Raw genomic sequence first — 18,554 nt, forward strand, 5'->3', positions numbered from 1 at the left:
ATGCTCTGTCCACTATGCCAATTTAGGAAATGAAAAGAGAAATGTATCTAATAATAATGATACCTCAAATGTGGATAGCACTTTTACTTTTTCAGAACACTTTCACATTAGTTGTGTCCTGTCTTCCCAACAGTCCTGTGAAGTTGGAAGTGTACACAGCCCCACCATCCTCCCTGTCTCACAAGCCCATAATAACCTCTACTCACCTCTCTCATTCATCCCACATATTCAGTCTGTCGTGCAATCCTCAGTTTTGCTTTCACAACGTTGCTGAAATCCACCCTTTTCTCTCCTTCCAAACGGCTACTCCGCTGATCCAAGCCCTAATCCTATCCCTCCTCGACTGCTGCATCCCTCTAGACTGTAAGCTTGCTTTGGGCAGGGAATGTGTCCATTTATTGTTGTATTGTACTCTCCCAATACAGGGAAGCAGCGTGGCTCAGTGGAAAGAGCCCGGGCTTGGGAGTCAGAGGTCATGGGTTTGAATCCCGGCTCTGCTGCTTTACAGCCGTGTGACTGTGGGCAAGTCACTTCGCTTCTCTGGGCCTCAGTTAGCTCATCTGTAAAATGGGGATTAAGACTTTGAGCCCCACGTGGGACAACCTGATTACCCTGTATCTACCTCAGCGCTTAGAACAGTGCTCTGCACATAGTAAGCGCTTAACAAATACCAACATTGTTATTATTATTACAGTGCTGTGTAGAGAGTAAGCGCTCAATAAATACGCCTGAATGAGCCTCCTCGCTGACCTTTCTGCTTCCTCTCTCCCCTCACTCCAGCCCATTCTTCACTCTGCTGGATCATTTTTCTAAAAAACTGTCCAGTCCATGTTTCTCCACTCCAGAAGAACCTTCACTGAACGCCCATCCACCTCCACATCAAATAGAAAGTCCTTACCTTTGGCTTTAAAGCACTCAATCACTTTGTCCCCTCCTGACTTCTCTCACTTCACTCCTCTAACGCCAGCCTACTCACTGCACCTCGATCTCATCTCTCTGGCTTACCTTACCAAAGCCTTTCCAACAGCACATCTCCTGCAAGAGGCCATCATTTCCTCTTCTCCCACTCCCTTCTGCTTCACCCTTGCATGTAGATTTGCACCCTTTATTCACCCCCACTTAGCCCTGCAGCTCTTCTGTCAATATTCGTAATTTATTTATACTCACGTCTGTCTCCCCATCTAGACTGTTAGCTCATTGTGGGCAGAGAATGTGTCTGCCAATTGTTATGTCGTGCTATCCCGAGCGCTTAGTAGAGTGTTCTGTACACAGTAATTGCTCAGTAAATTCCATTTATTGAGTTCAGGTTCCACCCCAGTTTTACAAAAGGAAGCAGGGTAAATCAGATAAAACCTGAAAAAGTTATATCCTAATTAAAGTCTTTGAAGGGCATGCTATTTACTCTTCGCCCACGGTGACAGCCTTTGAAATAACTGATTAAGGTGGTAATATTTGTTCTCTCTTTGCTCTCCAGTTAAAAAATTTGCCCAGGAACGGATCACGCCTTTGGTAGCCACCATGGACGAAAATTCAAAAATGGATAAATCCGTCATTCAAGGACTCTTTGAACAAGGGGTCTGTACATTCGATCGATCGTTCTAGCTGGGAAGGGGAGGACACCCCCATTTCATTCGCCAGTGAGCCCTGTGGTCGATTTGAGACTTGAGACCCGGTCTAAGCGGGGATCGAACAGGAGGGCTGGGGCCAGGCCCCACCCGAGTCGCTTGCTTCTGACTTGTTGCTGCCTTCCCCCCTCCAAGAGGACTGTCGCTCTCCTCCCCTCCCCTGCCCCTCTCCTTTCTCCTTCACTCCCCTAGAGGGAGAAATCCTCATCTTCCCCCTTCGACTTCCCCCACCACAGTCTTCTCGCTATGGGAGTTAAGCCCCTCGGCAATAAAACCACTCTCCCTCCCCAGCACCTCCCATCCTGTCCCCACAGTGGTCAGAGCTCTTCCACAGGGGCACGCCACCACTCCCAGTTTCCCCTCAGCCTCCACGGTGACTCCAGAGTATACTCTCTCCTCTCTCTATTTCTCTCCTTACCCCCATCTTGCTCTCCCATTGTCCCCTCATTCCCGTTACGGGAGCACATCCTCGTGCCTCCCCTGCCAACCCTTCTCTGCTCCCTTCCTAGCACCAGAGCCTTGGCTGCAGGGCCGGAACCCACCAAAGTCCTCCGCAGACCCGCTCCTGCCGTGGAGGCTGAGCCCCCGCGGGAGGGAATGTACACCCTCCTTCCTACCCCCTCCTCCCTCCCAACCCAGCACATCCGCTGAGGCCCCCACAGTGGGTAGCACCCAGCCGACACCATCCCCAGTAAGAACTCCTTCCCTTTGTCTCTGCAGCCATGTGAATGACTGCATGCGCCTCACCCACCCAAACCTTGGATTTTGCTAATAATTGGTATGAATTTGAGGTTGAAGGAATTATTTACAGGCATATTTCCCAATACTGCCTTTATGACCTAGAGTTAAAGTTAGTTTTATGGCTACTTAAGACATTGCATTCTTCAAATTATTGTCTTTCAAAATTATTTAGACTTTTATTGAATTCCAAAATGCTGGATTACGGCCCTGCTTCCGACAGATGTACAGTGAAAAATATTTATTGTAAGCTCCTCGTAGGGAAGGAACGTGTCAACTGACTCTTGTGTTGTCCTCTCCCAAGTGGCGAGTACAGTGTGCACACAGTTAGCACTCAGTAAATACCATTAACTGATTAAATGTTTTAGCAGTATAAAAAGAAAGAAATCAGCTCTGTAATGTAAGCGTGTGGCCAGAGAATCTAGTCATACTTGCCCAGCCAGAGGCATATACATATCCTTCAGCACCTACAAATCCTCAGACACGGGCACCCATCAATCTTAATTCTGTTTGCTACCATAACTTTGTAGAACTATCAAAATATTAAAGGGACAGAGGGAAAGGTAATGAGAAGCAGCATGGCCTAGTGGATAGAGCACAGGCCTGGGAGTCAGAAGGACCTGGGTTCTAATGCTGGCTCTGTCACTTGTCTGCTGTATGACCTTGGGCAAGGCACTTCACTCCTCTGTGCCTCAGTTCCCTCATCTGTCAAACGGAAGTTGACTGTGAGCCCCATGTAGGACATGGATTGTGCCCAACCTGATTACCTTGTATCTATCCCAGCGCTTAACACAGTGTCTGGCGCATAGTAAGCACTTAACAGCATGTCAGCAGTTTTCAACGGTTCAGGTCAGATTTTATAGTAAAAATTTATATTCTGTGCAATAAAGAAATGACAAAAAAAATTGAAATCATTATCTAGAGGATGGGAATGAATAAGTGGGAAAGCAAATCATAGTCAGTATGAAATGTTTTCATCTGAACATATTTTGAATGATTTGTTCTTCTCGTAATATTGACTGTGAGCCCCGTGTGGGACAGGGACTGGACCCAACCAGTCAACCTCGTATCTCCCTTGGGGCTTAGAACAGTGCTTAGTGCAGCGTAAGTGTTTAATAATAACAATAATAATAATAGTGATAATGTCTATTTGCTGCTCATTAGAGTAGGGATCTTGCTCCACTCCTCCCCACACCTAAGTCCTTTCTACCCATTCCCTTCTCGCACCCAGTGCGCCTCGCGTACACGCACCCTCAGCCAAGGGAGCAGAGCAGCCGAAACAGGTGAGAAAAAGAATTGCTCTTCTCCCGCTCTTTGGAATTTGTGCATCCAGGGTCATAGGACCACATGTAGCTGTTCGAGGCACTGATTTTAGGGGTCTGGCGGTGGCAAAGGAGAATCGGTTTCTCTCTTCCCCTCTTCCAGCCACCGCCACTTCACTTCTTGCAGTCTCGCTGTCTCGTCAGTCATCTCATCAAAGAGCCCCGCAAGAAACAACTACTTCTGCTGCCACTGCCATACCCTCCCTGAGTTACGTACCATCCCTCACCCCGCAAAGCCTACGTACCGGCAAAGATTTCATCAGGAACACAGAACGGAAAGCCGTTACCAGATTCTGCTACCTGGGCAGAATGCAGTCCGAAGCTACGCTAATAAGAGGCAGAAAACAGAGTTAAAAAGTGTGATCTTCAGAAGGCTGTAAGATAGAGTTTGACAACAAGGGAAAATCACATTCCCAGCCAAATCAAAGGTCTGCAAGACTGTTGTGGAGTTCGTCCCTGTATATGGCTGGGAGACCTGGACCTACAGCAGGCACATGAGCTTCTACAGCCATTTTATCACTGTCGTCTAACAATTAATTATGGTGTTGGTTAAGCGCTTACTATTTGCCAAGCACTGTTCTAAGCTCTGGGGGAGATAGAAGGTAATCAGGTTGTCCCATGTGGGACTCACAGTGTTCATTCTCATTTTACAGATGAGGTAACTGAGGCACAGAGAACGTAAGTGCCTTGCCCAAGGTCACACAGCAGGCAAGTGGCGGAGCAGGGATTAGAACCCATGTCCTCTGACTCCCAAGCCCATGCTCTTGCCGCTAAGCCACGCTGCTTCTCATCATCTTCATCAGTCGTACTCAACCTCAAATGGCAGGACAAGGTCACAAACAACGAGGTCCTTAAACACAGTCAGCTCACACTATCGAAGGAGCAGCATCAGTACAGCTCTGCTGACACAGGACACGTGAGGAAAATGGTGTACAGCAGAAGACCCCAACACCTGGAGAGGGTACACACAACCCTAGTGAACAGAAGCATTTTTTTAAAAAAACCTGGTGAAGCAACATTCGAACAGCACTTAGAACAATGCTTGGCCCATATTAAGCACTTAAATACCATAATTATTATTATTATTAATAGTGCACTTCAGCCATGGACAGTTGGAAGACAGAGCAAAGGCTCTGTGAAGACCAAGACATAAGGAAGCAGAGTAGAAACAGTGACAGACTGAAATAGGAGAAGCCCACTAGCATAACAAGTTCTCTCCTTAATTGTTAACTGTACATAATGATGGCATTTGTTAAGTGCTTACTGTATGCCAAGCACTGTTCTAGGCACTGAGGTAGATACAAGGTAATCAGGTTGTCCCATGTGGGGCTCACAGTCTTAATCCCCATTTTACAGATGAGGGAACCGAGGCACAGAGAAGTTAAGCGAGTTGCCCAAAGTCACGCAGCTGATACAGTGGTGAAGTTGGGATTAGAACCCACGACCTCTGACTCAAGCCCGGGCTCTTTTCACTAAGCCAATACACTGTTACATCGAGACTTCAGCCTCTGTAGCAGCACCTCTGAATACTAAGGATACATATATATGTGCGTAAATAGTCCCTAAGATACTTTGAACTTCCCCCGATGTATTTCTTTCCCTGGTTAAAAATCTGTGCATTAGAACATCCCCATAGCCCTCTATATTTAATTTAAGATAAAAGACAAAGTGGAGATGGCAGCCGTAATTTCAAGTCCTTTCGTCCTTTTTAAAAGTTACGCTTTTTGATTCGATTTATGCGTGGAAAGACTTTTGACATTCATTGCATGGAAAATGAAACCCATAAACCAGTTTTAAAAGGAAGCATCGTTTCCCAAAGAGGAAGTGCGTAATTGATTCCAAATCAGTTATCTTGTTTGAAAACCCAGTTAATCCTTGATTTACAATAACTATAAAATATAAAACAGTGAGAAGGAATAGTTTTTCATAGCAAATTGTACCGCAGATTTTCAGGTTATTTCAGACGGGTTCCATCTTGCTTTTTAAAATGATATGATACGTATAAAAGTGTATTTATTCAATTACCTCATTACTACAGCATTCCTCCTCCATCACTATTTTTCTCATGTTCCTTATCCACACCATATCACTTTCGCATTTTCATACAATCAGAGCTAGTGACACTTGGCCACTTTCACTCATTTCCCCGTACCTCCCCTTCTCTTCAGAACATTTTATGCCTTGGGCACAAGCATTATATATGAAACAGCCCTCTTTTTCAGTGCCTAAATGGTCAAGAAGCCTGGTCATGATTTCAGAGGAATGGACTAAAATCAAGTTCTTGTTGTGAGAAATTCCCGTATCGAAACAATTCTATTGATATATGTTTCCTGTTTTTTTCTCCCTTCTAGTTAATGGGCATTGAGATCGACCCAAAGTATGGAGGAACCGGAGCTTCATTTTTTTCCTCCATCTTAGTGATTGAAGAATTGGCCAAAGTCGATGCCTCGGTATCTGTCCTTTGTGATATTCAGAACACGTTAATAAATACGCTCATTAGAAAATGTGGGACAGAAGAACAGAAGGCAACCTATTTGGTCAAATTGGCTAAAGACACGGTGAGTTCGGACTGTATCCACTGATTTGATTTTCCCTTAAAAGTAGAGTGTTTTCCAAAGGAAGCCAAACAATAGTACGGTAACTGGGTCGAACTACTTCTCTTTCAAGTATTGTGACCATTTTCTTGCTGGACTTTCTATCCATTTTCTCCTCCTACTGCACAAGGCCCCAGGTGGGAACCCTAGGTAAAGTGAGAACAAGGTCTGAGAAGTGGGGAGGATTACTGGGTTCAGATGTAGAGGTTTTATTAATAATAAAAACAAAATGTTATATGTTAAGCACTTTCTATGTGTCAAACACTGTTTTAAGCTCTGGGGTAGGTGCAAGGTAATCAGGTCATTCCACATAGGGTTCACAGTCTTAATCCCCATTTTACAGATGAGGTAACTGAGGCACAGAAAAGCTAAGTGGCTTGCCCAAGATCACACAGCAGAGTGTATTTTAGGGAATTTTAGGGAATAAGGTCTCCTGCAAAATTGTCACTGCCAGTATTCCCTAGTGGCCACTATGGCAGACCACAGCAAAATGGTCATCAAGAACCTGGTCCTGTGAAATGAGAACTGAACTGGAAGTCCAGAGGCGGAGTTCCATTTTCATTTTTGCCACTGATTCAGCATGTTGCCTTGGGAAAGTGGATTAGCCTCTTTAACTATAAAATGAAATAATACGACCTGCCCCTTCCTTACCTCTTCTTCCCTGACCACATCCCTGGCATCTCCGTTGTCCACCCTTGTCTTGACTAATGCCGTTGAGTCATTTCCAGCCCATAGCGACACCATGGATGCATCTCTCCCAGAACGTCCCACTCTCTTTACCGTTTTCTTGGTAAAAATACGGACGTGGCTTTCCATTACCTCCTTTTGCGCAGTAAACGTGCGTCTCCGCCCTCAACTCTTGCCCGTGCCTCTGCTACCCAGCAGGGGTGAGTTTTGACTCGTAGCGGATTGCCTTCTGCTCGCTAGCCATTGGCCAAGCTAGGAATGGAATGGGTAGGCCTCTGCTTGACTCTCCCTCCCCATAGCCAAGACTGGTAAGTGTACCGGAAACTCTCCAGGTGTGACCCGGAGAGGTGAGTTGCCCACCCTCATCCAAGATTTTTCCCCAGTTTTGTAGTTTAGAAAATCTGAAACCAGTTTATGTAATCCACAAGTTTCTTCCTGGTAATAACGTGACCCGATTAATGACAGGGAAATTTGCTACAATGAGGGGACCCTGCTCTAAGGCAGTTTGCTCTCCCATAAGTCCCTGTTAACTTCGTGCTGATCCCTTTATGGAAACCATTTTTGGTTTTAGTTGGGGTTTTTTTTCATTTAAAAAGCTGGGGATGCACCATTTCCCAGCCCAGGCGTGAGGGGAGAGAGGCTCATTCCCCCAGAGACTGCCAGCTAGCAGTCAAGGATGGAGCTGTTGCCAGGGACAGGTGGCTACTTGCCGGTGGCGGGATGAGCCAACGTGTCCATTTCCCACACTTGTCTTCTGTGTGACCCTTGGCAAGACCCTTGGCAAGTCACTTAACGTCTCTGTGCCTCAATTAACCTCATCTATAAAATGGGGATTAAGACTGTGAACCCCATGCAGGACAAGGATCGTGTCCAACCCAAATACCTTGTATCTATCCCAGGACTTAGTGCAGTGCCTGGCACATAGCAAGTGCTTATCAAGCACCACAGTTAGCATTATTATTATTATTATTATTACTATTACTAGTAGTAATAATAATAAACTCTGGTCCACAGTTAGCAAGTGGAGGCGGGAACTTGGAACTAAGGGGAAGAGTGGGTCCAAATTTTCTCCTTACTCCTTTGTGAGGGGAGCTGGGAGAAGAATCCCACATACGGCAGGCTTGCATATATTGTTTCTCTAATTAGATCCCTCAGCCTGTATCCTAGCAGAGCCCTACCTGTGTCTTGTGGGAGTTCACCACGGCAGGGATGGCAGAGAGTAGATTGAGCTTGGGCAGAAAGGGAGGGTTTGGTGTGAAGTTGTACCTTCTTGGTTTCCTCTCATGTGCCAAAATCCTTATTTCCCTGCCCTTTTCACCCTCCCTTCTGCATTGCCAATGCAATTTTGTCAGTACCCCTTAATCACTCAATCAGTTGGATTTCTTGAGCTCTTGCTATGTGCAGAGCACTGTACTAAGCGCTTGGGAGAGTACAGCAGAACAATATAACACACTCATTCCCTGCCCACAGTGAGCTTACAGGGTACAGGGGGAGATAGACATTAATATAAATTGCAGATATGTACACGAGTATTTGGGGGTTGAAGGGGGTGGTTGGTGAATAAAGGGAGCAAATCAGGTCAACACCGAAGGGACTGGAGAAGAGGAAATGAGGACTTAGTCAAGGAAGGCGTCTTGGAGGAGATTTCAATAATGCTTTGAAGCTGGGGAGCGTAACTGTCTGTCAGATGAGGGCGTTCCAGGTCATGGGCAAGAGGTCGGTGGCGAAATAGACGAGATTGAGGTACAGTGAGAAGGTTAGCGTTAGAAGATTGAAGTGTACGGACTGGGTTTTAATAGGAGAATAGCAAGGTGATTTAGAAGGCGGCAAGGTGATGGAGTGCTTTAAAGCCAATGGTGAGGAGTTTCTATTTAATGCAGAAGTGGATGGGCAACCACTGGAGGTTCTTGAGGTGTGGAGAAACGTGGCCCAAACGTGTCCATAGAGAAATGATCCGGGCATCGGAGTGAAGTGTGGACTGGAGTGGGGAGAGACAGCAGGCAGAGAGGTCAGCAAGGAGGCTGATGTAGTAATCAGGGTGGGACAGGATAAGTCATGGCCATTTGTAAGGAGAGGAAAGGGCAGATTTTAGTAATAGATTGAATATATGGGTTGAATGAGATGAGTCAAGGATAATGCCAAGATTATGGGCTAGCAAGACAGGAAGGGTGGTGATGCTGTCTACAGTGATGGGAAAGTCAGAGGGAAGACAGGGTTTGGCTGGACTTGTTAAGTTTGAGGAGATGGCAGGACATCCAAATAGAGATGTGATGAAAGTAGGAAGAACAGGGACTGCAGAGGAAGCGAGAGCCGGACTGGAGAGGTAGATTTGTGAATCAGCTGCATAGAAGTGGAAGTTGAAGACATGGGGGTGAATGAGTTCTTCAAGGGAGTGGGTGTAGATGGAGAATAGAAGGGGACCCAGAACTGAACTTGAGGAATGCTCATAGCTAAGGGGGTGGGAGGCAGAGGAGGAGTTCGCAAAAAACTGAGAATGAGCGGCCAGAGAGGATGAGAACCAGGAGAGGACAGTGTCAGTGAAGCTGAGGTTTGATAATGTTTCCAGGAGAAGAGGGTCGGCGACAGTGTCGAAGGCAGCTGAGAGGGGGAGGAGGATTAAGATAGAGTACAAGCTGTTGGATTTGCCAAGAAGGAGATTCTTTGTAACCTTTGAGAGGGCAGTTCTCTGGAGTGAAGGGGATGGAAGCCAGATTGGAGGGGGTCGAGAAGAGAACTGGACGAAAGGAATCAGAGAGCGGGTGTAGGCAACTTGCTCAAGGAGTTTAGAGAGGAATTTTAGGAGGGAGATGGGGTGGTAACTGGAGAGAGCCATGGGGTCTAGGGAGGCTTTGTTTTTTTTTTAAAGATGGGGGAGACTTGGGCATTTGAAAGCAGTGGGGAAGAAATCATTGGAGAGTGAACAGTTGAAGATGGCAGTTAGGAAGGGAAGAAGGTAGGGGCAAGTGTTAAGGAGAGAAACACTGGGGTTGGATGCTCAGGTGGAGGGTCTGGATTTTGAGAGAAGGCAGGAGATCTTCTCTTGAGGTACAGCTGGGAAAGATGGGAGAGTTGAAGAGGGGGCAGGAAGAGGGAGGGACTAGAGAGGAGCAGGGGAGATTTTAGGAAGTTCATGCCCGACGGTTTCAATTTTCTCAATGAAGTAGGTTGCCAGGTCATTAGGGGCAAGGGATGGGGGAAGCAGAGGGATGGGAGTTTGAGGAGGGAGTAAAGCATCTGAAACAACCGGCAAGGTCAGTGGGCGGGGGAGTCAGTAAGGATGGAGAAATAATTTTGCTGGGCAGAGGAGAGAGTAGAGTTAAAGCGACCGAGGATGAACTTGAAGTGGACGGGTCCATTTCTGTTCCGGTTGGCAGGAGGGGAATTTCCACCATCAGTGTTCTGCAGCTCGTGCATAAGAGTGAAGAAAGCGGACTGTGGAGGCGATCCATGGTTGTGGGTTAGGGGTAAGAAATCGGCAAAGGGAAAGGAAAGCACTTTGATACCCCCCCCACCCCAGGCCCACCGTTTAGGGACATATCCATAGACTCTGCCACTTTCCCTAGCTGTAATCCATTGTAATGTCTGACTCCTGCACTAGCCTGGAAGCTTCTTGAAGGCAGGGATCATGGCCGCTAACTCTCCCAGGCTCTGCACTCTGTAAGCACTCAGTAAATAGGATTGATTGATTAGTTGCCGCCTGATTGATCCAAAAGGCTTCCCAGCTGACAGATCCCGTCCAGGAATGCCGGGCCACCCTCCCCCGTGCACTCTTCTCGCATCGTGCCGTTACCGTGCGTGAAGCCACCCAGGGAGGTGGCTGCAGAGTTAAGAAACAAGACTTACGCTGTGATGCTAGAACACGAAGTACGATCCGCCGGGGCGGCACATTGACCTCAGTATTCCCGGCATGGGCTCCGAGGAAGGTGGGGGAATTGGTCACTGTGTGCCGATCCCCGCTACTGTTCGGTCTGCTTTTGGCTCCTGCCAGTGTGAACCCAAGCCAGAATTATCGTCTGGCAGTTTATCTTCAGAAAACACACTTGGCCCAAGCAAATGGACCCTATGTGCTAATATGTCCTTGTACCCTTTGGGTGAAAAGTCCTTGAAAGGAATGTGTTCTTTCAGTTTATTTTTTGCATAGCACCTAGGGTCACAGACAAGAATAGCAAATGTCGTGTTTGTTAAGAGCTTACTCTGAGCCAGGCGCTGTACTAAGATCTGGGGTAGAATCAAGATCATCAGGTCAGACACAGCCCCAGTCCCCCATGGGGCATGGTCCGAGGAGGAGGGAGAACTAGATACTGTGCATTTCCGTTCTAACGGTGGGGAAACTGAGGCACCGAGCAGTTAAGTGCCTAACCCAAGGTCCCAGACCCGACGCGTGGCGAAGCCGCGATTAGAACCTAAGTCCTCTGCCTCCCAGGCTCGGGCTCTTTCCACTAGGCTACGCCGCTTCCCGATACTAAAATTACAGTAGTCCCATGGTTTCGATACGTGATGGGGTAGAAACTTTTCCCGTGAAAAATCAGAAACGTTGGGTCACAGGACCCCACCGCAGAGTCGGAAACCGAGCCCAAATGTCACCCCTTTTGACGGCCTTTTCCCCGGTCTGGTGGCGACGGTTTTTCACCCACCTGCTGTTCATACGATGGAGCTGACAGAAGGAGGTGCCTGCTACCTAGAAGCAGCGCTGTCAAGCGGATAGAGCACAGCCCCGGGAGTCAGAAGGACCGGGTTTGTAATCCCGGCTCCACCACTCGCTCGGGCTCCGCGTGACCATGAGCAAGTCACTTCACTTCTCTGTGCCTCAGGTACCTCCTCTGTAAAATGGGGATTAAGACCGGGAGCCCCATGTGGGACAGGGACTGTGTCCAACCTGACTAGCTTCTATCTACGGCAGTGCTTAGTACAGAGCCCAGAACATAGTAGGCCCTGAACAGATGCCATCAAAAAAATTAGGTGGGTGACTAGTTGGTTTGCAGGTGAAATGAAATCAGGCAACCGAAAGACAGAGAAAATATTTTTCAGATGCAACCTCTGACAATCTCCATTTCCCCCCCACTCTGGTAGATAATTAAGGCATAAAATTTGCATGGCATCCTGCAAACTAGGAAAGAGAGTCTCCTTGAACTGAAGGTTTAAGAGGATTGTGAAACCAAAAGTTAAAGTAAAAACAGTGCCGGGATTCACATACCATAAATGAATGAAAACAACAAAGCACAGTCTTGGTGAATGCATTAGCTATGGGACAAACAAGTGCCCATAGGTGAATCTCTCTGCCGTAATTTCATCTTTAAGTACAAAGGACTATCTTTGCGTTGATTATCTTTGCTTAGTCTCTTTTACAAAGGATGGTAAGTTTGGGTAGGGGGGGAAATGCTATTAAAAGAGATAAACGATCTTGCTATTTATTTCCGGGGTTTTAAAATAAATAAATACAAGATTTTCCTATCAAACCTCTGTTTTATTATAAAGCGGTATTTATGTAAGTTGTAAAAATAATAGTCAAAAACCTGAAATTTTTTTTCCCCTCAAATATACAGGTAGGCAGTTTCTGTCTCTCCGAATCTGAAGCTGGCAGTGATGCATTTGCTTTGAAGACTCGTGCTGAGAAGAAGGGAGACTATTATATCATCAATGGCTCGAAGATGTGGATTAGCAACGCCGAGTATGCTGGAATTTTTCTAGTGATGGCGAACGCTAATCCTAGTATTGTAAGTTAATGACTGATTTTGTGTGTATACTTTTTCTTAGCACAATTGCAGAACCCTGACATTGGTTGGTACTCCTTATTCCTAAATATTAAGAATTTCTTGAGAAGCAGCCCAATTTAGGTGAAAGAGCACAGGCCTGGGAGTCAGGGGACCTGGGTTCTAATCCCGATGCTTGACCTTGGCCAAGTCCCTTCACTTCTTTGTGCTTCAGTTCCCTCATCTGTAAAGTGGGGATTCCAACCCGTTCTCCCTCCTACTTAGACTGTGAGTCCCATGTGGGATCTGATGATCTTGTTTCTACCCTAGCGCTTAGTAATAATAACAGTGATAATAATTTTGGTATTTGTGAAGTACTTACTATGTGCCAGGCACTGTTCTAAACCCCGGGGTGGATACAGTCCCTGTCCACCTGGGGCTCCCAGGTTCAATCCCCATTTTATAAATGCGGTAACTGAGGCACCGTGAAGTCCAGTGCCTTGCCCAAGTTCACACCGATGACAGGTGGTGGAGCAGGGATTTGAACACGGGTCTTCTGACTCCCAGGCCTGTACTCTATCCACTACACGCTACTGCTTCACATAGATCACTGCCTGGCACATAGTAAGCACTAAAGAAAAACCGCAAGTGTTACTATTGTTATCAACACTGTTGTCGTTATCATTACTTTTATTATTATCAAGTTCCTCAATCCGATCTCACAATAGGCAGTTTTGTTTCGACTGGCAAAGGGAAATGATTTTGTATTCCAATATGCATTTCACACCCTCTCTAAATTGAAACTGTGTAGGATCTCTTTTCAGTCGTCAGCCTCACTAGCGTGTTCTGTATTCACGCTCCTTTGAGCTTCGTCCAAGAAGCAACGTGGCTCAGTGGAAGGAGCCTGGGCTTGGGAGTCAGAGGTCATGGGTTCGAATCCTGGCTCTGCCACTCGTCAGCTGTGTGACTGAGGGCAAGTCACTTCACTTCTCTGGGCCTCAGTTACCTCATCTGTAAAATGGGGATTAAGACTGTGAGCCTCACATGGGACAACCTGATTACCCTGTATCTACCCCAGCACTTACAACAGTGCTCTGCACATAGTAAGCGCTTAACAAATACCAACATTATTATTGTTATTATTATTAATAACTCTTTCCAAGCCCTTCCCCAGCATTAATCCTATGCGTTCTTATAAAACTCAAAGCAGTTATATGGCTCATTCAAACGTTTTTCGTTTAGTAGTATTTAATTGCATTTGGATATTGAAAATAAGCCCTTTGGGAAGTAAGCGTGTCACTACATTAGGCCCCGATGAGCTCGTTGAACCGGAAGGTCCCCGAGGTTTGTCCGTTTAGACGTCCTGCAGAAGTTGAGGCGTTTCCAGCTAAACTGTCCCTCTTACGAGTCATTTTAGGAACGGGGGTCCAGTAATGATATCTTTAGGTGTAGGAAGGAAATGGGCAGTGTTTGTCATTACCCTCCGTTCGTCATTCCAAACTGCCTAGTTCCACTGAGGGTAAGCCTCAATCTAACCCTTATAAATGGGTCACGGTGAACGGTAATTACCCCGACTGATACCTGGTTGAACCTGACGGCGGATGATGGAGAGCCCATTTCCGTGTCATAAAATACCCAGTCTGATTATTTGAATAGAGGCCAGCTAACGCTTTCCGTTGCAACTTCCAGAGCCTGCTCGCTGCCATCCGCTTCCCACAGTGGCAAAGCCCCGCTCATTCTTTGCTCTCGAGCGCTGTTGTTGAGCGGGGTGCGCAGAGGACCAGAATAGACGCTTGGTAAGATAAAAATAGAATTTCATCCCTCGAAGAGGGAGGCAGACGTGAACTGCCCCATGTAAAATAGTAAGAGGATCGATACGGGTGCTGAGAACCTCCGTCTGCGTCAGCTGTGAACTTGGCTGTGAGTCCCTTAAGTGCTCTGATACCCGACCCCGCAGCACTTATGTAAATATTCTTATATCCTGCTCTTTTCCCGATTCCTATTCTATTTTAATACCTCTCGCCCCTTGTAGACTTTAAGGTCCTCGTGGGTGGGGACATTCAGATGTTTGATATTCACCCCATCCCCAACTGCACAGCTTTTATATATATCTTTAAATTATGAATTATAAATTACTCATATTAATGTCTCTGCCCCTCCCCAGACTGTAAACTCCTTATGGGCAGGGAACGTATCTGCTAATTTTGTGGTATTGTACTCTCCCAAGCCCTTAGTAAGGTGTTCTACACATAGTAAGCATTCAGTAAATGCAGTTGATTGAGTGGAGCTCATGTCTATCTGCTGCATTAATGATAATAATAATAATTATGGTATTTGTTAAGCACTTACTGTATGCCAGGCATCCAGGGTGGATAGAAGCAAATCGGGTTGGACAAAGTCCCTGTCCCACGTGGGGCTCCCAGTCTCAATCCCCATTTTCCAGATGAGATTACTGAGGCCCCGAGAAGTGATGTGACTTGCCCACACAGCAGACAGGTGGCCGAGCTGGGATTAGTACCCATGACCTTCTGACTCCTACTTTTTCAAGAGTTTAGTACAGTGCTCTGGACACAGTTAGCGTTTAGTAAATACCTTTGATTAATTGACAGTAAGGAGTTAAAAGAATTTTAAAAAAACAGGTGTGCACAGAAGTCTAAGGTTATGGGGTACCGTGATCAGGAAGGGGGATGATTAATCAACGACTGCTTCTTGGAGGAGGTGGCTGTTTTGGGAGGGATTTGAAGATGGGGCAGGATGCAGATTGGCAAAATACATGAGAAGCAGCAGGATCTAGTGAATAGTGTTAGAGTCGGAAGGACCTGGGTCCTCATCCCAGCTCTGCCTCTTGTCTGCTGTGTGACCTTAGGCGAGTCACTTCACTTCTCTGAACCTCAGTTACCTCATCTGTAAAATGGACAGGGACTATGTGGGACATGGGCCATGTCCACCTTGATTACCTTGTATTTATTCCAGCGGTTAGACCGGTGCGTGGCACGTAGAAGGTGCTTAACAAATGACATTAAAAAAAATGGAGGAAGGATTTGCATGCAAGGGGAGACCAAAATCAGCAGAAAAAGACATGAGCAAGGAAAAATTGGGAGGAATGAAAAATGTCAGCTGGGTATATCAGGAGAAGAGGGAAATCATTTGTAGAGAATCTTGAAGCTGGTACTAAGGAGTCTTTGTTGTATTGGAATAAAAATGGAGATGAATGGTAATGCCTTGAGATTGACATTAATAATAATATTGGTATTTGTTTAGTGCTTACTATGTGCAGAGCACTGTTCTAAGCGCTGGGGTAGATACAGGGTAATCAGGTTGTCCCACGTGAGGCTCACAGTCTTACTCCCCATTTTACAGTTGAGGTAACTGAGACACAGAGAAGTTAAGTGTCTTGCCCACAGTCACACAGCTGACAAGTGGCAGAGCCTGGATTCGAACCCATGACCTCTGATTCCCAAGCCCGGTCTCTTTCCCCTGAGCCACGCTGCTTCTCTGCAGCAGTACCTTAATGCTGACTAGCATTAAGGTATTCAGTCAGCTCTCCCCCTCCTACCTTATTTTGGTGATCTCCTTCTACAGCCCAATCACATACTTTGCTCCTGTAACATCAAACTATTCTCTATATCTCAGTCTAATCTTTCTCTCTGCCATCCCCTTGCCCACGTCCTCCCTCCACTCTGGAATTCCCTTCCCCTTCGTGTCCTACAGAGCACCAAATTATCCCAATCGTCAAAGACGTATTAAATTCATATCTCCTCTTAGAGGTCTTCCCTATTACTTCACTTCCCCTATTCAGGCAATCCTCGATATTTTTTGAGCACTTTCTGTGTATAGATCACTGAAGTAATCACTTGGGAGAGAATAATACAACCGAGCTGATAGACTTGTTCCCTGCCCGCAGGGAGCTTGCAGTTTAGAAGAGGAGGCAGACATTAAATTATAAACGTATTATGGATGTGTATAAAAGTGTTGTGGGACTGAGGGTGGGGTGAATAACAAGTTTTGAGAAGACACAAACTCATCTATTCATTCAATAGTATTTATTGAGCACTTACTATGTGCAGAGCACTGTACTAAGCACTTGGAATGGACAATTCGGCAACAGTTAGAGACAGTTCTTGCCCATTGACGGGCTCACAGTCTAAACGGGGGAGACAGACCGACAAAAACGAGATATCAGGATAAATAGAATCAAGGGGATGCACACCTCATTAACAAAATAAATAGGGTAAATATCCAAATCCAAACATATAGATGACACAGAAGGGAGAGAGAGTAGGGGAAAGGAAGATTTAGTCAGGGAAGACCTCTAAGAGGAGATATGATTTTCATAAGTTTTTTGAAGGTGGGGGAAGTGGTGGTTTGTTATATATGAAGGGGGAGGGAGTTCCAGGCCAGAGGGAGGATATTACTAAGGGGGTTGACAGTTTCTTTCTGTGTGCCAAGCACTGTTCTAATCTCTGGGGTAGATACAAGGTTATCAGGTTGTCCCAGGTGGGGCTCACCATCTCAGTCCCCGTTTTACAGATGAGGGAACTGAGGCACAGAGCAGTTAGGTGACTTGCCCAAACTCACCCAGCTGACAAGTGGCGGAGCCGGGATTAGAAGCCACGACCTTTGACTCCCAAGCCCGGCCTCTCTGCGCTAAGCCACGCTGCTTCTAGACAGATGACATTTAGGTAGGGTAGATTGATGCTAGAAAATCAGCAAGATAAGGAAGGGTCGGGGGGGAGCCGAGTCTTTTTAAAGCTAGTGGAAGGAGGTTCTCCAAGGCGCGGCGGTAGATGGGTAACCACTTGAGGAGTGGAGAGACGTGGTGGAGAGACCCCTCACTCCTGCCCTTTGTGTTACCTGGATTACCCAGTCGTGGGCATGATGTGAAGTGTCTTCTCATCTTAAATTCACATTTTGCTTTTCATTCAGTCAGTTTACGGAGCACTTACTGTGCACATAGGACTGTACTGAGCGCTTGGGAGAGTACCATCTGAGTATAACAGACATCCCCTGCCCACGATGAGCTTAGAGTACAGAGAGGGAGACAGACATTAATATAAATAAATAAACATATAGATATACAGATAAGGGATGTGAGACTGGGAGGGGGAATGAATAAAGGAAACAAATCAAGGCAGTGCAGGAGGGAATGTGAGAAGAGGAAAGGAGGGCTTAGGGAAGGCCTCTTGGAGGAGGCCTTTTCCCACTCTGCTGGCACCTCTGTTATGCAGCTACTTGCCAATATTTTGTACGTGGGAAGCGTGAGTCTTGTTAAACAGCGGTATGCAGAGTGAGCCAAGCACCCAGAGGGCAGAAGGAAGGGTAAAGCTCTCTCTCTCTTAGTGAGGTCTTCTATAGGTTCGTGAGTCCGCACACAAACAAGCCATCCCAAACAATTCTCTTTCTAGCGAAGAGATGTCACATTTAGATTATACTTATTTAGAGTATCTCTCTACATATAAATAGATGTTACTATTATGATGATGGTGTCTTCTCTCCCTCCACTCCTCTCCCTCCTCCAAAGACCCAGGACTAGTCTCCAGGTTGGAGCAGGCAAGGAAGAGGAAGTCGGGTCCGTGGGTCTGCTGATTTAACACTCTCTTCTGACCTCCCCTTTATCCCACCCCTCCACTGTCGTCGAGTGGAGCCGGTCCTCCCCAAAAAAGTGACGGGGTGTGCCCATGGATTTCCCCATCTACATCTCATGTGGACTTCATCCGGCCTGTTAATTTGCCTGTATCAAATTCGGACATGATTCACAAATTGCCTCACAATCTGTGCCCAGCAATTCCTTGCTAATAATACATTGCTTTGGTCAGATTTCCTGCTTGTTCTTTGTTTTCAGTCGGTCATCTTCGGTTAGAAAGCTTGACCGGCGACTAAATGAAATGCTGGCGTTAC

At 46.4% G+C, this 18,554-nt stretch overlaps 1 protein-coding gene across 1 annotated transcript in view; it reads left to right on the plus strand.

Annotated features, from left to right (window-relative positions):
• The window catches only part of ACADSB (acyl-CoA dehydrogenase short/branched chain), a 55,543-nt gene that overhangs the window by 15,807 nt on the left and 21,182 nt on the right, over positions 1-18,554 (plus strand). Inside the window, exons 3-5 of the mRNA XM_029080514.2 lie at positions 1,475-1,575; positions 6,037-6,243; positions 12,510-12,680. Coding sequence (XP_028936347.1) covers positions 1,475-1,575; positions 6,037-6,243; positions 12,510-12,680 — 479 coding nt within the window. The remainder of the gene's footprint in view (positions 1-1,474; positions 1,576-6,036; positions 6,244-12,509; positions 12,681-18,554) is intronic.

Source organism: Ornithorhynchus anatinus, chromosome 16 (genome assembly GCF_004115215.2).
Source record: "Ornithorhynchus anatinus isolate Pmale09 chromosome 16, mOrnAna1.pri.v4, whole genome shotgun sequence".
Lineage (NCBI taxonomy): Eukaryota > Metazoa > Chordata > Mammalia > Monotremata > Ornithorhynchidae > Ornithorhynchus > Ornithorhynchus anatinus.